Consider the following 23,431-nt stretch of genomic DNA (forward strand, 5'->3'; position numbering starts at 1 on the left):
TGCTGTCTTCTCAATTTTGACTTTGTATGCATTTGTCCTTAAGGCTTGGTCTTGTGCAGCCAGAATTAGTCCCTCGGTCTCTTTCTTCAATTTTCCTGCTCTTAGCCATTGCCAGGTTTTATTATTATCTGCTTTCCCAGCTATTTTTTTAATGTATTGGCCATGTAGTGCTTTGTCTTCCCATGCCTCTATTCTGTTCTTCATTTGGTCTTTCTTGTAGGCCAGTTTGGTCTCTCCAGTAGTTAGTAAGCCTTCCTGATATACTAATTTCAGTGCATCTTCATCATTGTTCTTCAGATATTCTTCCAAAGCCATTTTTTCTTCTTCAACCATCTGATGTACTTGTAGCATTCCACGCCCACCTATTTGCCTTGGTAGATAAAGTATGTCAATGTCACTGCGTGGATGAAGGGCATGATTCATTGTCATTATTTTATTATTATTATTATTTTTCCAGAAAATTATAGACAGGTTTCCTGAGCTGGGGAGGATATGCAAAGTAGGGTATGAGTGGAAATAAAGTTTATTTAACTTTTTCTCATCTTTAAATCCTAATAAAGGACCACAGAACAAGATTCATTGTCCTTTACCATTCAAATAAATAATGTTTGAAGTACAATGGACATGTTGGTAGATAAAATTGGCTCCTTGTATACCTGGACTTTTCTATTTTCTGTGAATCCAATATAGGTTATCCTTGAGTTACAACTGTAATGGAGCCTGCCTATTATGGTTGGAAATAGTGATGGCCATTAAGTGAGGTGACCTCACTTAACAACCTCACCCCCTGCTCTCCCTGAAGCAGCTGTTAAATGAACACACAGGTCATTAAGCACAGCACAAGGTGTATCAGGACTGTGGGAGAACCTGGGAGGCCTATGCAGGTTCTGACTCACCTGCCTCAGGCTTCCCAAAGCTACCCTTCCCCCTGTCACCCTATACTCTACTTCTCACCCCCAGGGTCCCTGCAGTCCATCAGTTTCCTTGCCACCCAGAGACGTAGGAGAGGCCAAGGAGAGAACAGGCCGTCTGCAGATTGCAAGTGTTCAGCTGCCTTCCCACACAGGGACTTGCAGGATTCAGCTTGCTCCGGGGCCCAGCAACATCCAACTTCATTTTTTGCAGGTTCTAAGAGGCTCCCAACCTAATACAAGATCAGCTTTGTTACTTCTTTCTTTGCTTTGTAACAAACACAATGCTATTCTGCAAAAGGTACTATTCTTGTGATACTGTAGAGGGCTCCATTTTCTAAGGAGTCTCCATTTGTTTGGTACAGGTTCACAAGAATAACACCTGCTTTGCCATGAGACTTTATAAGAATGCTGAGTGTTGCTGGGGCCTGGAACAGTTGAGTCCTCCAATTCCCTGAATGGGAAGGCAGCGGGAAGCTAATAAGCTTCAGACGATCTGATCTTTCCTTGCTCACTGAAGGATTGCAAACTCTGGCCAGCATGATTTCCCCTTCCTCACTGGATGGGAAGAAAGCTGGAGGATTGCAAGTTCTAGCTGATTTGCATGGGCTATAGCTGGCCCGATCTTCTTTGGGTGGATGAGTGGCTGCAAAGACATAGTGTGGCAGGATGGATGGGTTGGTGAGTGCTGCTGTATCCCTGTAGTTTGTTGTAATGACTGCAGGAGTGCTGTAGTGGCTGTATCTTTGCAACTGGGTCATAAGTAGCTTTTGGGAGGGTCTGATGTACTTTTGAATGGTTCAAGTATAACACCAGATTGAAGGCTGTTCTGACTGCCCACTTCCCTTTCTCCTCAGCTTTGATATACATATTTATTTCTATCAGAATAGTATAAGATTCTACACTAAAAATGTAGGCTGTTTTATAAAAATGGTTCATAATGAACCAATGTAGTTTTATATGTATAATATATGTATTAAAAAGAATTATTGTAAATACAATTACTAGAAAATGAATCTCAGTGATGGCACAAATTAATTTATTTTGGTTGGATTTTGGGAATGGAAATTCTTGAACTTGTTAGCTTTTAGCTACTATTGTTTTTTTTTTATCAACAAAGGAGAATATTTGTAGCTCAGGGTTGAAATGAGACGTACTTGGTGCTGAGCTTGCTTGTTTTCTTACAGATATTTCATTACCCCTAACTAGGTAACATCATCAGTGCTAGTAAGGAGTGCTGTTTGCTGTCAGTTTATATTCTGGTGTCTTGCCTGTCTGGTTGGGTGGGGGCGGTTTTAGGGATCTATTGTGTGCCTTTAATCATTAAAAATAATTTCAGAACAAAGTTAGAGCATAATAAAAGTAATAAACCACAAACATTTCCAGCATGTTAAATCATTTTACTGCTAGAACAGAAGAAGCTAAAGCAAGGAAGCTCTCAATCATTAATTAGCATGTACAAAAGTCCATCACCATAGAGAGGCTGAGGAAACCCACAAAGAGACTTGATCTGATCACTACTATGTCTCCAAGCAACATACCTCATAAAGTATAAATTGGAAAAAGACACTTCCAGGGAAAAGGTGAGATATGTAATAAATACAAACAATATGTACCTAATAAATATAAACAATATCAAAAATATGTTCTTTTTACGCTGTCATGTAATTAATTCCTAATAGACGTGACATAGAGTCTAAGACTTTTAAACACTCAGATAGTGCTCCATTTTGTTATAAATCTTCAGTCCAATGTGGGTTGCCTGAGAAGGTGCTGTCTACCTCGCCATAATGATCTCTTCTTGTATCATACAGATTATCTGCTTCAACTAGGTACAGTTGAAGGTATAAAAAGGTTGAGATTTGAAGGGATTTCCACATCCTCAGAAAACTATATCTTGTGGAAATATTTGTAAAGGTCTGAATTTGAAAGTTCTAGAAATAATTAACTCTTGTCGGAGAAAAAACAGAAACATATTTTTTAAAAATATACCTTTCTTCGATGTTTCCTGAGATCACTTGGCTAGAGTTGATAACAAAGAAAAGAAAAACAGAGTATTATCAGACATATTATAGATTTTTATAAATCTTGTGTTTCTTTTCATTAAGATTGATTTTGAAGTTCTTTAACTTCTTATTGGCCCTTATGATGAAATTTCCTTCCATCACACCAGCCCAACTGCCATTGAATCCAAAACAAAACTTGGCTGGAACCCAAGGAGATAGAGTGGACTAAGTGTTCACTTATATGTATAGTTTTAAGAAATATCATTAACATTATAAAAATTGGGTATTATGTTAGAAATACACAAATGATAGCTTGAGTCTTTATGTCAACAATTTATTAACACATTACATTTTTAGAATTTTACTTTATCTTGTATTAACAGTAGGAATTGTTCCAAATCAAAGATTTATAATGATTTGTATTAACAGTTAATAAGATATTATCACATGTGCTTGCAAGCACACGCAAACACCCATGCCTACACACCAAAAGATGAATGGTAAAGAAAAAGGAAATAAACAAGAAATAAAAAATAACCCTATGTAGAGGATTCCTCAGATATTAAATAAATGTAGTGATCAAGAGAAAGTTATACTTCTTACCAGTGTCATGATCCCCATCCGGTCCATCTCCCTAGCTGGGCTGCGTGGAGTGAGTTTAGGAGTTGAGTGGCCACTGGGAGGAGAGGAGCTTGCTAATGAAGATGCAGTTATTGAGCCAGTAATAGATGTTCCAGGATGAACCCTGGCCAGATTTAAGCCTTCTAGACTCACACTAGCAACTCTGTTTTCTATTTCTTCAGCACGCAGTTCTGTGGATTCTTTTTCTTCCTGGATTAACCTGTAATAGTGAACCAAGACAAAGCTAAGTCATTTTCATGAGAATATTGCTTTAATATGAGTGTTAATAGGAGTTGGGATAGTTCTCCCTGACCACTACTTACTATTAAACACTAAATTTCCCATGTTTTAACATTTTTTTAAAAAAAGGTAGCCATGATGAGTACAAATTACATTAGGAGTTGTTTTTGCTGCTGGAATGATAGTTTAATTTTTATTAGGGTTTTGTAACTATGCAGCAAAGAATAATTTGGCATATTTATCTTTTATCAATGGGAATCTCTTTTTCAATTTATTAAATATAATGTTCATCCAGAGCAAACAAAATATTACCACTGCTCTAACTTGCATCCCTGATTTTTGCTTGTTTAAATTTTTCTAAGAACATTCAGAGACTAAGAAAGACTTAGAAACTGAACAAAGAATTCAGCAAGTTTTCTGAAGTCATATTCTGTGTGTTTACAATGTTTAGGTTTCCTCATCATTTCAATGTCAGCCTCCCCCAGGTATTTAGCTTTGAGAAACACTGATTATAATCTGGTCTACAGAAAACTAATGCCTTTTAATTTGGGGAGTTTGCATATTAATATTTTTTAAAAAAAAATCCAAAAGAAGGCAATGGCAAGCCACTTTTATATTGTTTCAAAGAAAATCAGATGTCAATGAAGAAAATCAGAAATCATATCAACATGTTTTACCCTATTGGGGGACAAAATATTCGATTGTTCTAAGGTTTTCTTCAGGAGTGTGTGTGAAGTAAGCATACCTGATTTCTTTATTGATTGCATCTAGTTGTTCCTGAAGCATCATAGCAAGGGTCTGAGCATCTGAATGTCCACTTGGTGACAAAAGATCCATTGAACTGAAAATTGTATCTCTATCATCATCATCTATATCAGACATTTCAGTGTCACTCTCAAAATGATGGCTGCTTAGAATTCCAACTGGCTGGTTTCTATTCCACTCGTGATCTCCAAAGGATTTTACCTAATTACAAATTGTAGAATGCATATAGATCAGACTTATGGTAAATATTAATTTTCACATAGAGCTTATATTTTAAAACACCATTGCAGTTATTAACACCTTTCAATTTTCTCAGCCATTTGTGCACTTAAACCATTCTTATTAATTTCTAACAGCTGCATTGTGATATCACACGGATCTTAATTTCAGTTTTTTATAAAAATACCAAGATTTATTTTACAAGAGGCCCGAAATAGTTTAAGGCAAGATGTGGAAGGTTTCTTTCTGTATTGGTCACATAAGTCAGTTTAGATCAGTGGTTCTCAACCTTTTTAATGCCGCATCCCCCAACCGGTCATAAGTCGAGGACTAAAGCGGTCGTAAGTTGAGGACTAAAGCGGTTGTAAGTCGAGGATTACCCAACCGGTCGTAAGTCGAGGACTTTCCCTGCCCGGGAACACCACGCATGCGTGGTGCCGCCCCCTGCGCCGGCCGAGGCGTAGCTGGCAAGCAGCAGAGACGGAGCAGGCCGACCACCGGCTGGGCCACCAGCTGGCCCAGCCCAAGGGAGGTAAGGCACCCGCCGGAAAAGGGGAAAAAATGGCGGACAGCCTTGCTTGGCGACCCCGTGAAATGGTCGATCGACCCCAAATGGGGTCGCGACCCATAGGTTGAGAACCGCTGATTTGGATTCATACTACAATATAATGGATATCCCTGGATGATTTAAAATTAAAGGCAGCATTTCTAAACACTATACCGGTACTTTCATTTTTTTAGAAAAAAAGTGCATCAATAAAATCAAACTATACTGGAAACTATACTGAAGTCTATGGCTTCCAATCCAGTAAAAGAAACAGAACAATGGAAGAATGTTTCTTTTTTATTATTTTTTAATTTGTTTAAAGTTTTTATTGAGTACAAAGAAAAAAAGGCTTAAAAACATTGAACATGGTAAATCATCTTTGACTGACATCTCAGTCCATATTGTACATTAATTACATATAATATATCTATATACAACTATACATTTCTGATCTCTATCTTAACTTATCTCTTTACTATGACCTCCATTTTTTCCCCTCCATCTATAAAATTTATTCCATATTTGATAAAATTCAGTTTCTTCCTGATTTTTTAATCTTTTGGTTATCCTATCTAATTCTGCACAATACATAATTTTCTTTATTAGTGCTTCCCCACTCGGTACTTCCATTGCTTTCCACTTTTGAGCAAATAGTATCCTTGCCGCCGTAACCATGTGAATAATTAAATATGTGTCTTCTTTATTTTCATTTTCCTCTAGTACAGTGGTTCTCAACCTGTGGGTCGGGACCCCATTTGGGGTCGAACGACCATTTCACGGGGGTCGCCAAACAACGCAGTCCGCCATTTTTTCCCCCTTTCCTTAGCTGTGCTACTCCCTTTTATTCTATTGGCTTTTGAAAGCCAATAGAATAGACTCTCTTGAATAGAGTCTAATTCTATTGGCTTTCAAAAGCAATAGGAATTGTCCAGGCTGTCTCTGCCCTGCTGAGCCCGCCAAAAGTCCCATTCTGCAAACGGTGCTGCACCAGTTGAGTAGTCCTCGACTTACAACCGGTTGGGGGTCGCAGCATTAAAAAGATTGAGAACGACTGCTCTAATATTCCTAATAATAATGTCTCAGATTTGTATTGAATGTTTTGCCTAGTCATTTCTATTGCCCATTCCCAGACCATACGCCAGTACACCTGTGCTTCTCTACATGTCCACCATACATGAAAAAAGGTGCCCTTTTCTTTTTTACATTTCCAACACATAGATGAATATCCGTTATACATTTTGGCTAATCTGGCCGGAGGGAGATGCCATCTGTAAACCATCTTATACAGGTTTTCTTTATATGATGTCGCCACTGTGATTTTGTTATTTTGCTCCCATACTTGCTGCCATTGATCCATATTTATATTATATCCTAGATCTATTGCCCATGTCACCATTGTTTCTTTAACCTGCTCCTCATATAGCTTATATTCCAAGAAGTGTTTATAAATATTCTTTATTTGTTTTTTTCTCCGGGCCTAGCAGTATTTTATCTAATCCCGTATCCTGTCTGTTAATACCCCATTCTTGCTTATCTTTCATGTATCTTGCTTGTATCTGGAGATAACACCACCACTCCATGTCTATTCCTTGTTGTTTTAGCTCTTGTTTTTGTTTTAAATAACCTTCTTCTGTCAGGATGTCTTTATATATAATAGCTTTGTCTTTCCTCTACAGATTGAGATATGTGATTGCCTCTAATGGCGATAGCCAAGCCGGAATCTTTGTGTAATATTGATGTTTAACTATATTCCAGCTTTTTATTAATTCTTGCCGGACCTTATGTCTTAAAAAATATTGGTGGTTTCTGCTTTGCCCCATCCATATGTGAGCATGCCAACCCTGCTGGAGGTCATAACCCTCTAAATGTAAACATCTTTTATTTTCTAAGGTTATCCAGTCTTTAATCCATGTTAGGGCCACTGCTTGGTAATATAGCTCCCAATTTGGGAAACCTAAACCTCCCCTCTCTTTGGCATCCTGTAATGCCTTTAATTTTATTCTTGCCTTCTTACCGGACCACACAAATTCTAAGGTTAATTTATTCAGCTCCTTGAGAAATTTCTTGTCTAATTGAATTGGGATATTCTGAAACAGGAAAATCATTTTAGGTAAGATGTTCATTTTCACTGCAGCAATTCTCCCAAGTAATGAGAGATGTAAATTTTTCCAATGGTCTAAATCTATTTATATTCTTTACCAATTTGCCATAATTGTCTTCTTTAATTGATGAGCAGCGTGCAGAAATAACTATTTCTAGATATTTTAATTTGTAACTATTTGTATACCTAATTTTGCCTCGAGATTTCCTTTTTGTATGTTAGTCATGTTTTTTGTAATAATCTTTGTTTTGTTTCTATTTATTTTCAAACCTGCCAGATCCCCATACTCTTCCAATATTTCGAATAGTTTCTGCCCTGATTGTTCTGGGTCTTCTAATATAAATGCTAAATTGTCTGCATAAGCTTGCAGTTTGTATGTTTCTTTCTTAATCTTAAATCCTTTAATCTGCTCTTCTTTGTCTTACTACTCTGGAAGAATGTTTCAAGCCTGAGAAAATTGCCTAGAGCAAAAGGTGTAGTAAATAGCAAATGGTTCTATCACATTACTTATTATAATTTGATTTGTAATTGTGTTTTATGTTTGATATTATATCAGAATTGTATTATTAATGTAATTTTAAGGCCAAAATGTGTAATCCTATCTCTCCCTCCAATATCAAAACTGTTTTATAGCCTTCAGATAATATGTACTTTTACTCAGCGAGAGTTATCAGAGAGAACTCAGACAGGGCCAGATTGTCCACTGAGCACAACAACACAGTGCTTAAGTATATGAAGCTTTTGGGATTTTCCAAAAGGTTTTAGGCCCAAATAGATAACTGAACAATGAGAAATACATGGGGATGCATGCACATACAGAAACACATTTTTTCTACATTTTAAATATATGAATAACAAAACAGTCATATGTTTGAGAAATGTGGTTTTATCAATTGAATGATTAAACAAAATCTATGATCCTATTATATATTCCACCTAATGTACAATATATAATTAAAGCTATTATCTATAGAAGTATCCAAGGACGACTTTAGTCAGCAAAATGTCTTAAGTCAGCTGTACTTATGACTGCAATCTTATTAAAGGAAAAAATGATCAAAACATAAACCTTTGGTTCATCTCTTCGGATTCCCATACGACCTCTTCTAGGTCTTCTTATCACTTTAGTAGACCTATAATCTGGTTGACTATCAACTAGTGAGCCCACAGAGTACCTCAGTTCTGCTGATGAGTCAAGATGTGTTCTGAAAAACAATTGTGGCACAGGATTTAGATTTTAAAAAAGACTCAAAAATTCACTTAAATATATTTATTTTTACCATATGCAGAGGATATCATCCTACAGTTTGATACCAACACAGCAATAAAAATGGAGTATGCTTCCTTGCATACTAAAAAAAATTGTTTTATAAGGTTTCAATTTTAATGAAAAAGGAAAAGCTAAAATATATTTTGATCAATCAATATATTTTTATGTAGGAGTATGGTTTGTTGTCAGAAAAATCAGATTGGATTTATAGAGTTAAAGGCTAAAAAACTCAAACTTCATTTCACTAGCAATTTGAGTCCTCTCTCTCTCTCTCTCTCTCTCTCACACACACACACACACACACACACACAGGGAGGGAGGGAGAGCGAGAGAGGGAGGGAGGGAGGGAGGGAGGGAGGGAGGGAGAGAAAGAGAGAGAGAGAGAGGGAGGGAGGGAGGGACAGAGAGAGGGAGGGAGGGAGAGGCTTAAAAGGGAAGCCATGAGGATTAAAGTTGGGTCATACCAATATGAACTAAAAATGTTCCTTTCTTACTTCCAAGATTAACATGCAAATTGTTTCTTTGTCAAATATCTAGGCGCCCAAATCTAACAAGGTGGCAGCCATACAGATTTCAAATGATGGGTGCAGTGACAGAGAAGGCTCATTTACTTAGCTCCAATAGATAACACAGATTAATCAACAAGACCAAAAGCAACCCAACGCCAATGAATTTTGTACTGTACCTCTCCATTAAAAAATTATTCTGGGACAATATATGTCTAGAAATATGCATTTAAAAAGAAATCAATTTTAGAAATTTATATTTAATGCAAAATATCAAAAGAATGTACCTAATGAAATTGTTAAGTAACCAATTAATATAAAATTGAATATAGTTTATAAAACAACTCATCTGATAATGAATAGACCAGAAATGATCTATTTACTGATCTGTGACATTTATAACATTTGAATTCTGTGAGAAAAAAATAGGAATACACATGTAACTAATAAGTGAAATTCATTTAACTAATTTATTTTCCTATTAAAATGTTCCAATAACTGAAAAATAAAATAAAATCACCAAAAATAAGTCCAGAAACAATAAGGTAAATAATAATCTTAGTTTCCTTCCAGCCTATGATTCTATGATCTCATGATTCCTTTTTATTATTGACAGTTATGGTTCTTTATTTCCACAGCTATTTAACTATATGGTTAGAAGGGCAGCCATATAAATTTGATTGATTGAATGAATATTTCTATGTCGTAAGGATATAAACAGCCACAGCTCTGTTCTATTGTGACTTTTGACCTGCTGATATTTAAGACATCTGCTACTGACTAAATAATAGTCATGATATTTCTATTTCAAATTTCACAATTCCGTAAACAGCAATCACGATTATGGATGATGAAGAGTGTTTTAAATATGTGATGACTGAATTTCAAAATAATGTTATTAAAGAAAATGTCATTATTTTCTTGTGCTACCTTGACAATGTGGGCTCCATTAAAGACCCTGCTCGTATTTTCAACTGGTCAAGTTCAGCTCTCAGCTTGTCTATCTCTTCTGCTAATCTTTCCTGAAAATTGAAACAAATAATAATAATTGATTAATATAGATAGATGGTAGTTCAAAATTATTCATCAAATTTTATTGTCATATAATATCAGTTCTGAATAGTTGAACCATATGCCAGAAAACTCTACATGAGTTACCTAGCTTTCCTCCAGTACAAACCTGGATGATCTTATCTGGGCTTGGAAGCTAAGATACTCAAATCTTGTTAGTTTTAGAATGAAAGCCTATAGGGAATCACAGCAGTACACTATCCTTCATGAGAAGCTGTAAACATCCCAGAAGGTGGCAATGATTAAACTAGTTCCCAACTGTAATATCTTGCAAATATATTGTTAACTCCCACAATCATTATCCAGCATATTGCCTTGGGAATTATGCAAGGCTGGGGACAGTAGAAAGGTGAATTAGATTAAATCTTTATAATGGATATTTGTTAGTAAAGTATATGTGTGAAAGAACCATTAAAACCATCTGATAAAACATGCCTACAGATCTGACAATATTAAGGAATTATTAATGAGGGATTTGTGGACAAAATTGGTATTGTCTTGATACGTTTAAGTGCAACTTCCATTCTCAGTGCAGAGTGATGAGAAATGGATCAATTCATTATATACACAAAATTACATCTGGAAGACCATCATTAATAAGCCTGGAGATTCCAGATTTGACAAACAGAAAACTAGAAATACTTTTCACATATTCCAAAATTGTTGCATTTTCACCTATTTACATTTTTTTGTACTATTTTAAAATAATTTTAATACAGGAACAGCTTACAATAAATAAAGGCATCAACCTAACTAAAATTAGCTGTCACCAGTTACAAGCAATGAGGCTTTTATGTGTAGCTGTTGGTAATTTTTCCAGTGTGGTGCTTATTATTATCAAGATCAAGTGCAAAGAGTGAGCTTTCTCATTAAAAAAAATAGCCCAGTATTATAGTTTGAATTCATATTTATTGTAGGACAAAAACACTGGCCTTAATGGAGAGTTACATTTTAGTAAGCTAGTCCTGTTAACAAAGTTACAGCCTAGAAACATTTGTCAAATATAATTCAAAATGTTAGTGCAAATAAAATGTCAGTTAAGATACACAGGATTTTATGTACTAGTCTTCACATTAGTTTTGGTTTTCTGAAACACCTCTATTTTCCCCTTGGAAGAAATATTTTCAATCATTTTCCTAAATTTACTTTATTTTAGATTCTCTTTCTTATCCAGAAAATAACTACCATTTATTCTTCCCTCCATGTGCATGTTCTCTCTCTCTCTGTATTTATAATGGTTTTTATTATTTAAGTTATGACTTAGAACAGGGATGTCAAACTGCTGGCCCATGGGCCGGATGTGTCATGCCAAAACCACACCTACCCCATTGCCGGCAATGGAAAAAAAGTTGCAATATGTCATGACACGTCACGTGACGTTGCGAGTTTGACACCCCTTACTTAGAGAATCTAGCATTTTAGTAATCTGGCAATTTCCTTATTCTCATACATACTTTTCAACATGAAACAGTATTATTTTTAAAAAAGAAAAGGAATCGCTCCTCTAAAATCTTGACACAACTTGGCATTTAACTGGTTTACCATTTAGAGTATTCTCTACCTGTGCTGACTTTCAAAATGCATTGTAAACAAAAAGAATTGATACAGCAGGTGGTTAACACATTAAGCTAGTATTGCACAGGCTCCTAATTAAATTCCAGTTGAACCAAGAAGTCTACTGGGTCACCTTGGGCCAATCACTCCCTTTGGGCCCATTCAATATCATAAGAAGCAGTTCTGGGGAACAAAATGTATATTGCCACAAAATCCTTGACCATGTTAAAGAAGAAAAAAAGCACCAATTAATACATCATAAACAGCATGTTTGGAACTGGGTGAGAATATTGATCCTTTCTTTACTATTTTACAACTGAATTTCCTGGAAAAGGCTCCCAAGAAGCTAAAAACCTCCGAATGTAAATGGAAGCGGCGTTTTAATTTTATGGGGGATAGAAACATACAATACTGAAGTGGAAGTAACATAAAACTACAGTTTTGATAAATTTGAGAACTGAGATAACTATTAAGATTTTCTCTTTGAAAAAAAACATTGAGGCGAAATATAAGAAATCAATTCTTTGTTTTAAGACTGGAAAATGGACTTTGAATGACATTTAGTTGTGGATTTGTGTATAGCACTATACTTTGCTTCCTGGCTGCTTGGTGATTCCTAGCTTGGGAGAATAGCTGGCAATAAAAAAAATATTTTGGCATACTTATCACCCTGACCTTCTTGGTTTATAAATACCTACTGAGCTTGGACTTTTAACTTCAAGAGCGAGTGGAAGAGAAAGAAAAATTTGACCTTGGACTACGCCTGTCTGGGAGAGACTTTTGAGGTGTTTTCAGAGAGGTTGAACATTTTGAATGCTTCCAACATTATGGATTACAACCTTGCCTGATTGACAATTTTTGGATACTTGAGACAAAGATTCACTATAAAATATTGCTTTCAGGACTGAACCTATACTTTGGAATCTATTGGATTATAAAGGATACATATAAAGATGAGAAAATTAGAGGAAATGTTGATCTACTTTTACTGAGACTGGTGATACTAGAGGATCTCCAGGAATGATGCCTCAAGAAAAAACAAACACCTTTCAGAAGGAAATATATTCTATGCTACAACTAATTCACCAAACAATTGTTGAATATAAAGAGGATACAAAAAGAAATCATAATGAGAATAAAAACAATATAGACAATATAAATGAACAAATCTCCAAATTAAATCTACAACTAGAAAGTTCCCAGATAATGACTACAAAGTATGAACAAATAAACCAGAAATCAGAAGATGAAACAGAGGAAATGGATTTAGATGGAAGAGATAAAAGAAGAGAAATATAAACGACTATATACAAACAAAATACTTAGCTATAATAATGAAAATACAAAATACCTTTTACCCCTTAGGTCTGCAAAATATAACTGATGACAAGCAAGAAAGTTTTAAAAAATGGAATATATTGCTGTTAGGGGAAATGTCACAACTTGGGAGACAAGGAATGAAAAGAGAAACAGAGGGACAAAGGAACTGAGAGTTGTTTAAGGAATATAAATGGGCAGAACTCCCCCCCAAAAACACTCTATCTAAATTGTGTTCCTCATGCCAAGCAATTTTCACAAAAATAGAAAGAAAATTCCTGGGCGATCTAATTGCCCTGGCTTGGAAAGCTACTTGGCAAAGAAAGAAAGTGAGAGTTAGATTTAAAAAACAGAAGATTTAACCTTTTAGAGAGGGCATTATATCTTTAAATACTTGTTTGAATAAGATTAAAAGAACGGATGACCCTTAGATATAATTAGACTTTTATAATGAAAGATATGATTTAGAACTAAGATAACATTTTTTTCTTTTCTTTTTTTTGATATGGGAAATATAAAGATAAGAGGATTGATATGAATAAAACTTTTAGCTATATAAATGTAATTAATATTAAGAAAATCATAACTGACAAAGATATTTCAAATACCAATGGGAAATCAAACCTTAACAAGAGCATGAAAAACAGGATATTGATTTATGAATTGACATTGATTTATGAACTGATATTGTTATTTGTATGATATTAGTAAAATATGATGAAAATGCTTATATTTAATTCTGTATATATTAACATTACCAAAAATTGTACTGTTAACAGTACCAAAAACTGTCCAATGAGGGGAAAATGGAAAAAATCTGGAGGAGGAGGATTAGGGAAAAAATACTGGCATGTGTAGTACTGAACAGATTTATATTGAAGAAGTTAATGTTAAATATATGAACCCAGACAACATGTTATTTACTAAGCACTAAAGACTGTAATTCTTAAAAATTAATAAAACTTTTATATTGAAAAACCTGTGCTCCTGAGACATAAGGGATTTTATACAACAGAGAAAGGAAAAATAATCACCAAAGCTCGGAATGTTGGTGGCTGTTTTATACAAGCCAAAGTTTCTTGAAAAAGAAACCTGATTTGATAAAAACAGTTTAAATGGTACAGATAAGCATAAATAGAAGAAAAGACAATACTTTTATTTTGTTTGGATGAGCACATTAATAACACTATAATGTTATCATTAATGTTATCTGGATAGATGTTGAATCAATCTATTATGTAGAATACTTGTATAAAGACAACTGTCTTACTCTCAAATATATGTGCATACAATTGCAGCCTAGAATTAATTCTTATGATTGCTTTTTTTAAAAAAAACATTATTAATAAAGGCTGTAGTTAATCTAGGGTACCTTATCATGCAGAGATTCTTCCAAATTCTTTCTGAAGTTTTCTGATTCTTCTATTAAAACATTCTAAGAGACAAAAATAAAAGCTAAAATAAGGTCTAGTGAAATAATTATTACCCAATCAAGGTTAACAAATAAATCAACCACATATCAATGATATTTAAATTATTTTTATCTCTAACGTAAGACATATTGTTAAAATTCTTTCATTAATTCAATCCAAGACTGAATATGTTAAAAGATACTACCACTAGTACAATTACAAAATTGATATCAACATACGATTAATAATGTAAAATTAAGAGATTGTTTTCATTTGTGACCTGCAGGCATTGCCAGTTACATTCAATCAGAGCAGGTATGAGGGGACATTTGCAAAAGGGTGAGAATACTGAATAAAAAGCAGGAAGCACTGAAGTTCCTGATTCCATTAGCATAGTAATTCTCAACTTTGGCAACTTTAAGGTGTGTGGAATTCTAGAATTCCTAAGCCATCCATGTCTGGGGAATGCCATCCATTGCCCACTATCCACTAACATTACAGAATATAGACAAATTATAGTTTCATATTCTAATAAGTACTGTACAAAGGATAAGCATATCTCAAATAAGTGTTTGTAGTGATGGCAAACTGCTATGACTGTACCATAAGGCTGGGACTCTACCAAAAGGTTTATGGAAGTGAAAGTAGTGACAATGAGAGACAGTAGAAATGGGCAAGGACTACTACCACCATGCTGTAAACTTTTTAAATTCTGGTGGTGGTTTCATGTACCATTATGGGAAGCTGATGGAGGAAGAAAGTCAACAGGAACTGCAGAAACACAACAAAAAGAATTTCTTATTGAGGCCATGGATTGTGTCTCAGATTTTTTAATGCCTTCATTCTACAGGATAAAATGAAGAAGGAAAATAACTATGAATATCTATACTTAAATGAAGCAAGAAGCATGCACGTTATTTGCTTGTTTTTCTTTACCTTCTCTTCCAAAGCTGCCATTCTCTCTTTCAAATGCAGTTGCAAACGTTCATTAGATTCTGTCAAAAGTCTGTCCACTGTATCAGACAATCTTTTGTTGTGCTCTTCATTCATTTTTTCTCTTTGTCTTGCCTTTCAATAAAGTTCAAAGGAAATAAAGCAAGCAGGTTCAACATTAATTAAAATCAAAACACTAGTTAAAGACTCACATTGATTTGTTTGATTTGAAGTTGTAATATTAATACTACGATAAAATGGCATGTAGAAAAACAAATTTATTTCAAAGAGAAAATAAAATTGAGCAGCTCCATAGAGAAACAAATAAATTTATTAGTTGAAACATTTAGTCATAGATTTGTATATAGATGTAAGGATTTTTTTTCTTACAATAGAGATATGTGCCCTTCATTTATTATTCATATTCAGAAGGACACTGTAATTTTAAATCAAATATTTAGAAGTGCCACAAAGTGCAGCAGAACTGAAGAAGCTTCTTAGATAAGAAGTGAAACATTTTCAAAGAAAAAACAAAGGAAGTCCAGTTGCTTTTTGAAAAGCATCTTTAGGACTCACTTTTTCATGTTCATTCCTCATGAAAGTACAGTAAAATTTTAGGTCACAGTGACTAATACCAGTTCATTAGACTATTATTAGTTCTGTGTATTTATATACTTTAAGCTATTCCATTTAAACTTTTTAATATTTTTAATAATTGTTTTTATATATTAACTGCTTTATAGTTTTCTTGCATGCTGCCCAGAGACACTTTTGCATGGGATGGGTGGCATACAATTTGATGAATAAATAAATGAATCTACAATTTGGGGCTAGTGCATTTGGTTGGCTACCACAAGAATTACTCCTGTGATCACAGCAATTGTGATAATTTAAATAGGGGCAACTTGAAGCATCTTCTATCCCAATGCTGGTGAACCTATGGCACGCGTGTCAGAGGGGACACTCAGAGCCCTCTCTGAGGGCACGCGCACCATCATCCCAGTGCAGAGTTTGCCAGAGTAGCGAGCAAGTGAGTGAGCAATGGAATGGGACCATAAGGCTCCTACTTTTGGCCACGCCTCCTTCTCCTTGAGCCTCCCACCTCTGCCCATTTGCCTCCAGCATTCCTCCTTGGCTGGCCCATCCCCACCCATTCTCCCTGGCCAACGGGTCCCGCGCCCTCCACCTCACGCCCTTCGGCCCAGCCCATTCATCAAAGCTGCCTTTGTCCTGGGCTTTTGGCTGCAGTTTGCCACCAGCCAATCATATGGATGGCAGACAGCAGCCATGGTACTGCAGGAGCAGCATGCAATTACCAGTAGGTGATTGCAAGGGCTTTAGGGGTATGCGTGGCTTCTGCTGTTGAAGTGGGGGCATAGGAGGCGTGTCGGGGCACTAGTTGGTTATCCCCCAAAGATTCTCTAACTTTAAAACAGCTTTTGAGTGGCAACAGTAGCTCAGCACGAGGGGCTCAGGGGGTGTGGCAATGCTAACTCCCAAGAATGAAGGGCTCAGAGGCAGCTATAAGCAGGAGAGGCAGGGAGGGGGACAAAGAAAGGAAATCAAACCTAATTGACAGGGAGCATAGTAATCATGCCCTACTCCACAGAGGGCAAATCCCCATCATCCCAGCCTGGCAGGGGTCTTCCTATCCCACCGTTGCAGACAAAGGGGGGCTCCAGTGAGGAGGAGGAGGTGGAAGAAGAGGGTTTAAGCAAGTTTAGCAATCAGAGTGGGGATCCCCCCCAAAACAAATGTGCTTTCTGGGTAACCTCGCAGCATGACAGAGGAGACCAAAATCTGCTGCAACCACCCAGCAGACGAGGGGGAATAAAAACCAAACAGCCCCCCCCCTCGCCTTTTGTCATTGAGATAAAAACAGAAAACTTCTGCTGATACCCACAGTGGAGCTCTATAGCTCTGAGTGCCCCCTCTGACACACGTGCCATAGAATTATTCTTCCTCCACAGAGAGGTATTCAAAGTAACTATGAGAAATACCAAGTCTGATTGGAATTTGGGTAAACTCATAATTAGTGCGTGAAAAGTCAGTGCCAGAATGTGTTTTTGAAGATTAAACTGGACTATAATATATTATTCCATCAGTATCCTGATATTGTACTCATCAAGCTGTAAGTTCATGAAAAATAACAATAACAATGGCTACTATTATAATTTTACAGATGTATGTGACATGGGATAAATAGTTGAACTCAAACTATAATATAAGTATGTATACCCTTTGAAGTTCTTGATTCTTCTCTTCCAACTGAGCCTCTAGGTGCCGCATGCGTTCTTCAATATTGCCATGTCTTTCTTCTGCCTATAAAAATAATATATGTTGGTGTGAAACATTAAATAGCTTATTAAATCAGAATGGTCATTTTCAAAAAAGGAAATATAAAGCAAGCTACTACTAACTGCAAAACTTAATTTTATTCAAACAGGCAGCTGAACAGCATCGCTTGAAATGTGTCAGCTACAAAGGCCTGTTACATCCAAGCATCCAGCAAAACATTGGAGTTATTTATGAGCAATGAAATCAGCCAAATGTAACATGCAGACTGTGCATGGTTTGAACACAAACCTGCCATCATAAAATTGTAAGCTCTTTAAGCATTGAACTGCAGAATGGTTGATTATCAATAAAATAAATACAGAAATTAAAAGAATTCTTAAAAATATAAAAACAAAATCAGATGAGATTCTATTTAGCAATAGAAAGTAAAGTCCTGTAGGACTACCTTCCTACGTATGGAGATCATTTCTTGTAGTTTAGCTTCCATAACATATTGATAATCATCAGATGAGGTAGAAGAGGTTGGATCAGACTAACATCAAGGAAAAGGAGAGGGACAAAATTGAAAAATCAGAACTAAAGACACCACACTGAACAGAATACAGCACAGAATGCTTAAAATAAAAGTGTGATTGCAAATTTAATATTTTAACTGACAAAATTTTATGTAGAATAAACCACACTTACAATAGGGTGATATGAGGCAGTTGATGCAGATGGAGTGAAAACAATGGAATGCTAAAAAAGCCAACAACCTAAGTATGGAAATTCCAAGTTAGTGATGGCTGGCTGATGAGAATTATTCTTCCTCCGCAGAGAGGTATTCAAAGTAACTATGAGAAATACCAAGTCTGATTGGAATTTGGGTAAACTCATAATTAGTGCGTGAAAAGTCAGTGCCAGAATGTGTTTTTGAAGATTATCCTACAATCATAATGAAAACAGGGTATACAGTGTTACAGGTTGTATTAAATAAATGGATTAAACATTTTTAGAATAATGTCACGTAGATTCCCTTTAAGGTACAAAAGCAAATAAATGATACTGAATTTCTAGGTAAAGGAACAAAGTCCTCTCCCAATGAAAAGTACTAAATAGGAGTGAATATAAAGCAAATATCTAATTGCTTTACCAAAGGCATAGACCATGACTGGATACACTATAGCATTTTGTTGGGCACTAAACTACAATCTGGGGAAATATATTATTGTGAACTCTATGCTGACTATAAACATTTAGTAAAACTCTAAAATGTATTGTGGGTTTTGTCTTTACCTTACCAAGCAATGAGATTTTAAGTCAATCTTATAAAATATATCTCACATTAAATTCAATCAGATTTATTTCTAAGTAAGTGAACACATGATTGTGGCGTAAATTTATAATATTAGATTGGCACTTTTGAGTCAGTCCTTTTCACTTCTGTAAAAACATGTACATTGTTTGAAAACAATTTGTGATTAAATACAGCTGAGTATGAGGGCCAGTGCTGTTTTTACTATCCATGCCAGATCCTAAAATCAGAAAATTGTTTTGAGCTTCTGGAAGATATCAGAGATGACTAGAGAGAAGCATTTGAACTTGATGGCACAAAATTAAGAGAAGACATTAATGATTATTTCAGGGTACTGATTATGAAATAACGCAAAACATATTGAAGAGTCATTGCAAAGCATAAAACTGATCTGTTGCTTCAATTATGCTTCAAAAATGGTTATTTTATTTAAAGGGAAACATTTTTATTACCAAAAATTCCATGAACATCAGGAAGATGTTCTCATAGCCTTCACTGATAGTTCGTTCTGTTGACTACAAAAAGGATCAAGTTGATAAAATTACCACACAGAGGCCTTATCTGAAACAAAGTTAAACTCTCAACTTTTTCTGAAACCATCAAGAAAATATTATTGCCAGAGGATACATCTCAGAAGTCAAACTTTCTAAATATTTAATCTTAGAATCAAGCTGCATGATCTAGGTAAGTGACTCCACTGTCCTGTTAGAAAAAAGATTTCACAAGTTTTTCCTTTTTTCCAATACTCTGGAGGAGGTAATCAGAATACCTTAAAAAAACAACAACACAGCAGTTCCCAAAGAAAATAACTATTACTCACTTTCAGATCCACAAAAAACTATTATAAGATATAGGTTGACTCAGCCTTCCATCCTTCCGAGGTAGGTAAAATGAGGACCCAGATTGCTGGGGGCAATGTAAATATATATATACATTGCTTACTGGTGTACACCGCTTAGAGAGTGCTTGCACTTAAAGCGGTATATAAGTCTCATAAAATAAATAAATAAATAAATATAAATACAAAAAGACTCCAGCTGAATCATGCCAAAAAACATTCTAGTCTATCACACAGTAGCCCACTGAAATATGTGAGAAGTCCACAAGACACACTAACCCCTTTTCCTATTACCTCTCAACAAAGCATGTTCCTCCATGATTCAGGAGAAAATAAATATTAATATTATTTGACATGGGTAGTTTAAACTTCCATGACACATTCAGAACTTTTTGATAGCTACTGGCCCTTAACTGGCTGCCATTACTACATATCCTGACAGCAAATTCCTCAATATTATGTGCTGTGTGAAAAAATACTTTGTTCTATCAGACCACAATTCTTCCTGCATTTTATTTCAATGGATAAACTAAAATTCTATTATTATGAAATGGTAAAAAACTTTTCTGTATACAGATTAACTATGCATGGAAGCCTTATACACGTCTGTCTTCCATTACTCTCAGCAGTTATTTTCCTTGTAAGTCAACAATATACCCCAGAATCATATGGTCTGATATTGATCAATTCAGTCTACTCCACAATAATGGATTTGTAAGGAGTTAAGGCATGAATGGGAGTAGAAGGCATTTGGAAAATAAACTATTCCCGTTCTCATCCTTAAAACCCTTTCTCAATGACATAAACTTATCACTCTTGACTTTTACCCTTCTCCCTTCCAAATTTCAGTGATGTGGTCTGATTATAAGTTAAGATTTGTCACCCTTGCTTTAATTTATGATTATTACATTTTTTGCCCAGACCAGACTACATAGACTTTGTCCTTATCAAATAATCTCATAAAGATAACCTATCAATTATGGCTATAGGTTTTGGTCAAAAACCTTTACTGCATATGCAGAAAAGTAGCTTCCAAACCATAGTATCAATCGGGATTTTTTTTAGTCATATATAAGTCATGTCATTCTCAGTTCTTTGAAATTAAAAATTGATGAAGCATTAAATCTATACATTATTAAAACTCTTATGTCTGTAACCATTAATTAGACGAAATGGTGCATCATGGGACAAAACTGTTTGGACTACTGTGTAGGACATCAAACCAAATGTATAATCTACACTGTCCTGTTACTAAATTGTAGTTAAGACTATCCACCTTTAGGCTTAATGAGAGCTAAAATTGGCTTCAGCTCTCTTAACAATCCATAATAATTCAGTCAGTCTGGAAAAAAGCTTAATCAGACAAATTGGTGTCACATGACATTTCATCAGAGCTCTTATTATTAATACTGTATACTTTAAAGAGACATTAAAAGAAGATAAGGACAAAGTGATATAATCTAATTTTCAATGATCCTCAAAATTGGATATTAGTATGAAGCCTGTAAACTGTCTTCCTGTTTTAGTGATTGAATTTGGATGAATTAGATGGAGTAGGCTGATGCTTCTTATCCTCAACTTTTGTCTCCTTTCCCACAGAACCTTTATTTATTGATTTCTATTCTGCCTTTATTATTTTCAAAAATACTCAAGGTGCCAAACATATTCAACATACCTTCCTCCTATTGGATATCTGGGCAAACTGCCAACTAAGTGCTATATTATGGAAGATTAAAGGCCATGCCTGAGCTGGATTTGTAAGAACTATTGCCTACCACTCCTCATATTTCAAAGAAGATCCCTGCTGTGTTTTTGCTTGGTATTTCAGATACTTTGCTTGTAGAAGGGTCAAGTACTAAACCTATCTTTTGAACCCACTTTAGCTATATCACCTATAATGTAATTATCTAATTTAGGACCCTCTAACCTAAACACCTTTTAGTTGATATAGAGAGTTGAAATCTCTATATCAAGAAAGAACACAGACTGAGTTGGCTGGTTTAAATAGAAGCTTCCCCCTACCTCCTTAAAGTCATTTAACCTACACACAAATCTAATTTACACAACAAAATTTAAATGAAATACAGTATATAAGCCATAAATATTTACTGAACAACAGAACTGAAAGGTTTGGGAACAGCTAATATGTTTATAGTACAACAAAAATAGCTTATAAGTAATATCACCGCAAATATTAATATTACCCTTCCTCACCAACATAGAGACAGTAGAGAAGATAGATAAGACTGAACCACTTTGGCAGGCTATATATTGAAAAATAAATCTTATACTTCTTATTTTCATCTGACTGCATAGTAGAGAACTCTAAATTAGAGAACTCTAAGTTGGAATAATAAATGTTGCTTTATAGAGCATTAATGTATGCATTTGTCTTAATTTATTCAGTTAGAAGATATAGAAGATATACAAAAACATTCATTCATCTACTCTCTCTGTAGAAAATGTAGAAACATTCATGTGCATTGATGTTTCCTTTTCAAGACATCACTTTGCAGATTAAATGATTTTTTGTATATTACCAGAAACCCTAACAGAGCAGGAAAATATTATCTCATTAAACGGTTGCATGAGCAACTGAAAAGTATTTGCACAGGTAGCCAAGAAGGAATAATCCATTAATATTTTGAAATGAAAGCAGGAAACACAAAATCATTTTTGTACCATTTGAAGTTGTTCTGAGTTTTTAATATAACATTTTCATTGAAAAGGGCTTTCTTTCTACTGAATATCATTCATATATGTTTTACAGACTTATCAAAATCAAATATGCCATTTCTCTGCATCTTTATTCAGGAGGTGAGTGTTGCAGAAGAGAAACTGGGCATTGTTGCACAATAAGATATGCAGAGGAAACTCCACAGTACAAAGCAAAACACTATGGTTTCAAAGCTAATAAAGAGGAACTGCAAAGGATTTACAAGTGTAGTGTGCCTTTACTTTTTATAAGTTGTTCTTCCATAACAACTAAGCTTGGCAACCTGTACATTTTACCATGGAGCCAATATGCAAATTCCAGAGATGTGGACTGCATATTACTGGAATAATTTATCAAGCACTTGTCCTATCCAAGCTCTTAATGCTCTCATGCAACACAGAATCCTTCATGTGTGGCCAAGGAAAAAAAAACCTGAATCTTGAAATTTATTTTAATGAAAGTGATCTCTGTGTTTTGCTAAATCAATGTGATGTAAAAAAGAAAATTCGATGACAAATAAATTTCATGATGTTTAGCTGAACTGGGTTAATCATAATTCTTTTATAATACAATGTATTATAAAATAAACTCCTGTGGTATATTGGCAGAAATATATGAAGCCATAAAAGAAACACAAAGCAATACCTCTGCCATTAAATTAAATTAAACTAAAGCAAGTAACTTTGTCTAATTAATATTTATTTACGGTGCCATTAAGTAGAATCATCTTGTCCACTCCAAAAGTCTTTTATTGCTGCTGACGGTGCTGAAGGGAGGAGAAATGGATGAAAAATCAATTTTAAAAGAAATCA

The 23,431-nt window shown here is 35.0% G+C and overlaps 1 protein-coding gene across 13 annotated transcripts in view; it reads right to left on the reverse strand.

Annotated features, from left to right (window-relative positions):
- Positions 1-23,431, reverse strand: part of PPFIA2 (PTPRF interacting protein alpha 2) — a 253,973-nt gene that overhangs the window by 52,743 nt on the left and 177,799 nt on the right. For 8 of the 13 annotated variants that reach the window (XR_005559073.1, XM_039362951.1, XM_039362948.1 and 5 more), the window contains 9 exons: positions 18,217-18,303; positions 17,712-17,795; positions 15,477-15,608; positions 14,501-14,563; positions 10,117-10,208; positions 8,480-8,615; positions 4,524-4,744; positions 3,521-3,758; positions 2,904-2,933 (listed from right to left, as the gene is read on the reverse strand). Coding sequence is in view for 12 of the 13 variants with exons in the window: in XM_039362951.1 (XP_039218885.1) it covers positions 2,904-2,933; positions 3,521-3,758; positions 4,524-4,744; positions 8,480-8,615; positions 10,117-10,208; positions 14,501-14,563; positions 15,477-15,608; positions 17,712-17,795; positions 18,217-18,303 (1,083 nt within the window). In the remaining variant the exon portion in view is untranslated. The remainder of the gene's footprint in view (positions 1-2,903; positions 2,934-3,520; positions 3,759-4,523; positions 4,745-8,479; positions 8,616-10,116; positions 10,209-14,500; positions 14,564-15,476; positions 15,609-17,711; positions 17,796-18,216; positions 18,304-23,431) is intronic. The other 5 variants (XM_039362959.1, XM_039362956.1, XM_039362953.1 and 2 more) reach the window with 1 other exon arrangement.

The sequence above is a fragment of the Crotalus tigris genome, unplaced genomic scaffold, assembly GCF_016545835.1.
Source record: "Crotalus tigris isolate CLP2741 ecotype Arizona unplaced genomic scaffold, ASM1654583v1 scf7180000019496.3020429, whole genome shotgun sequence".
NCBI classification, from domain to species: domain Eukaryota; kingdom Metazoa; phylum Chordata; class Lepidosauria; order Squamata; family Viperidae; genus Crotalus; species Crotalus tigris.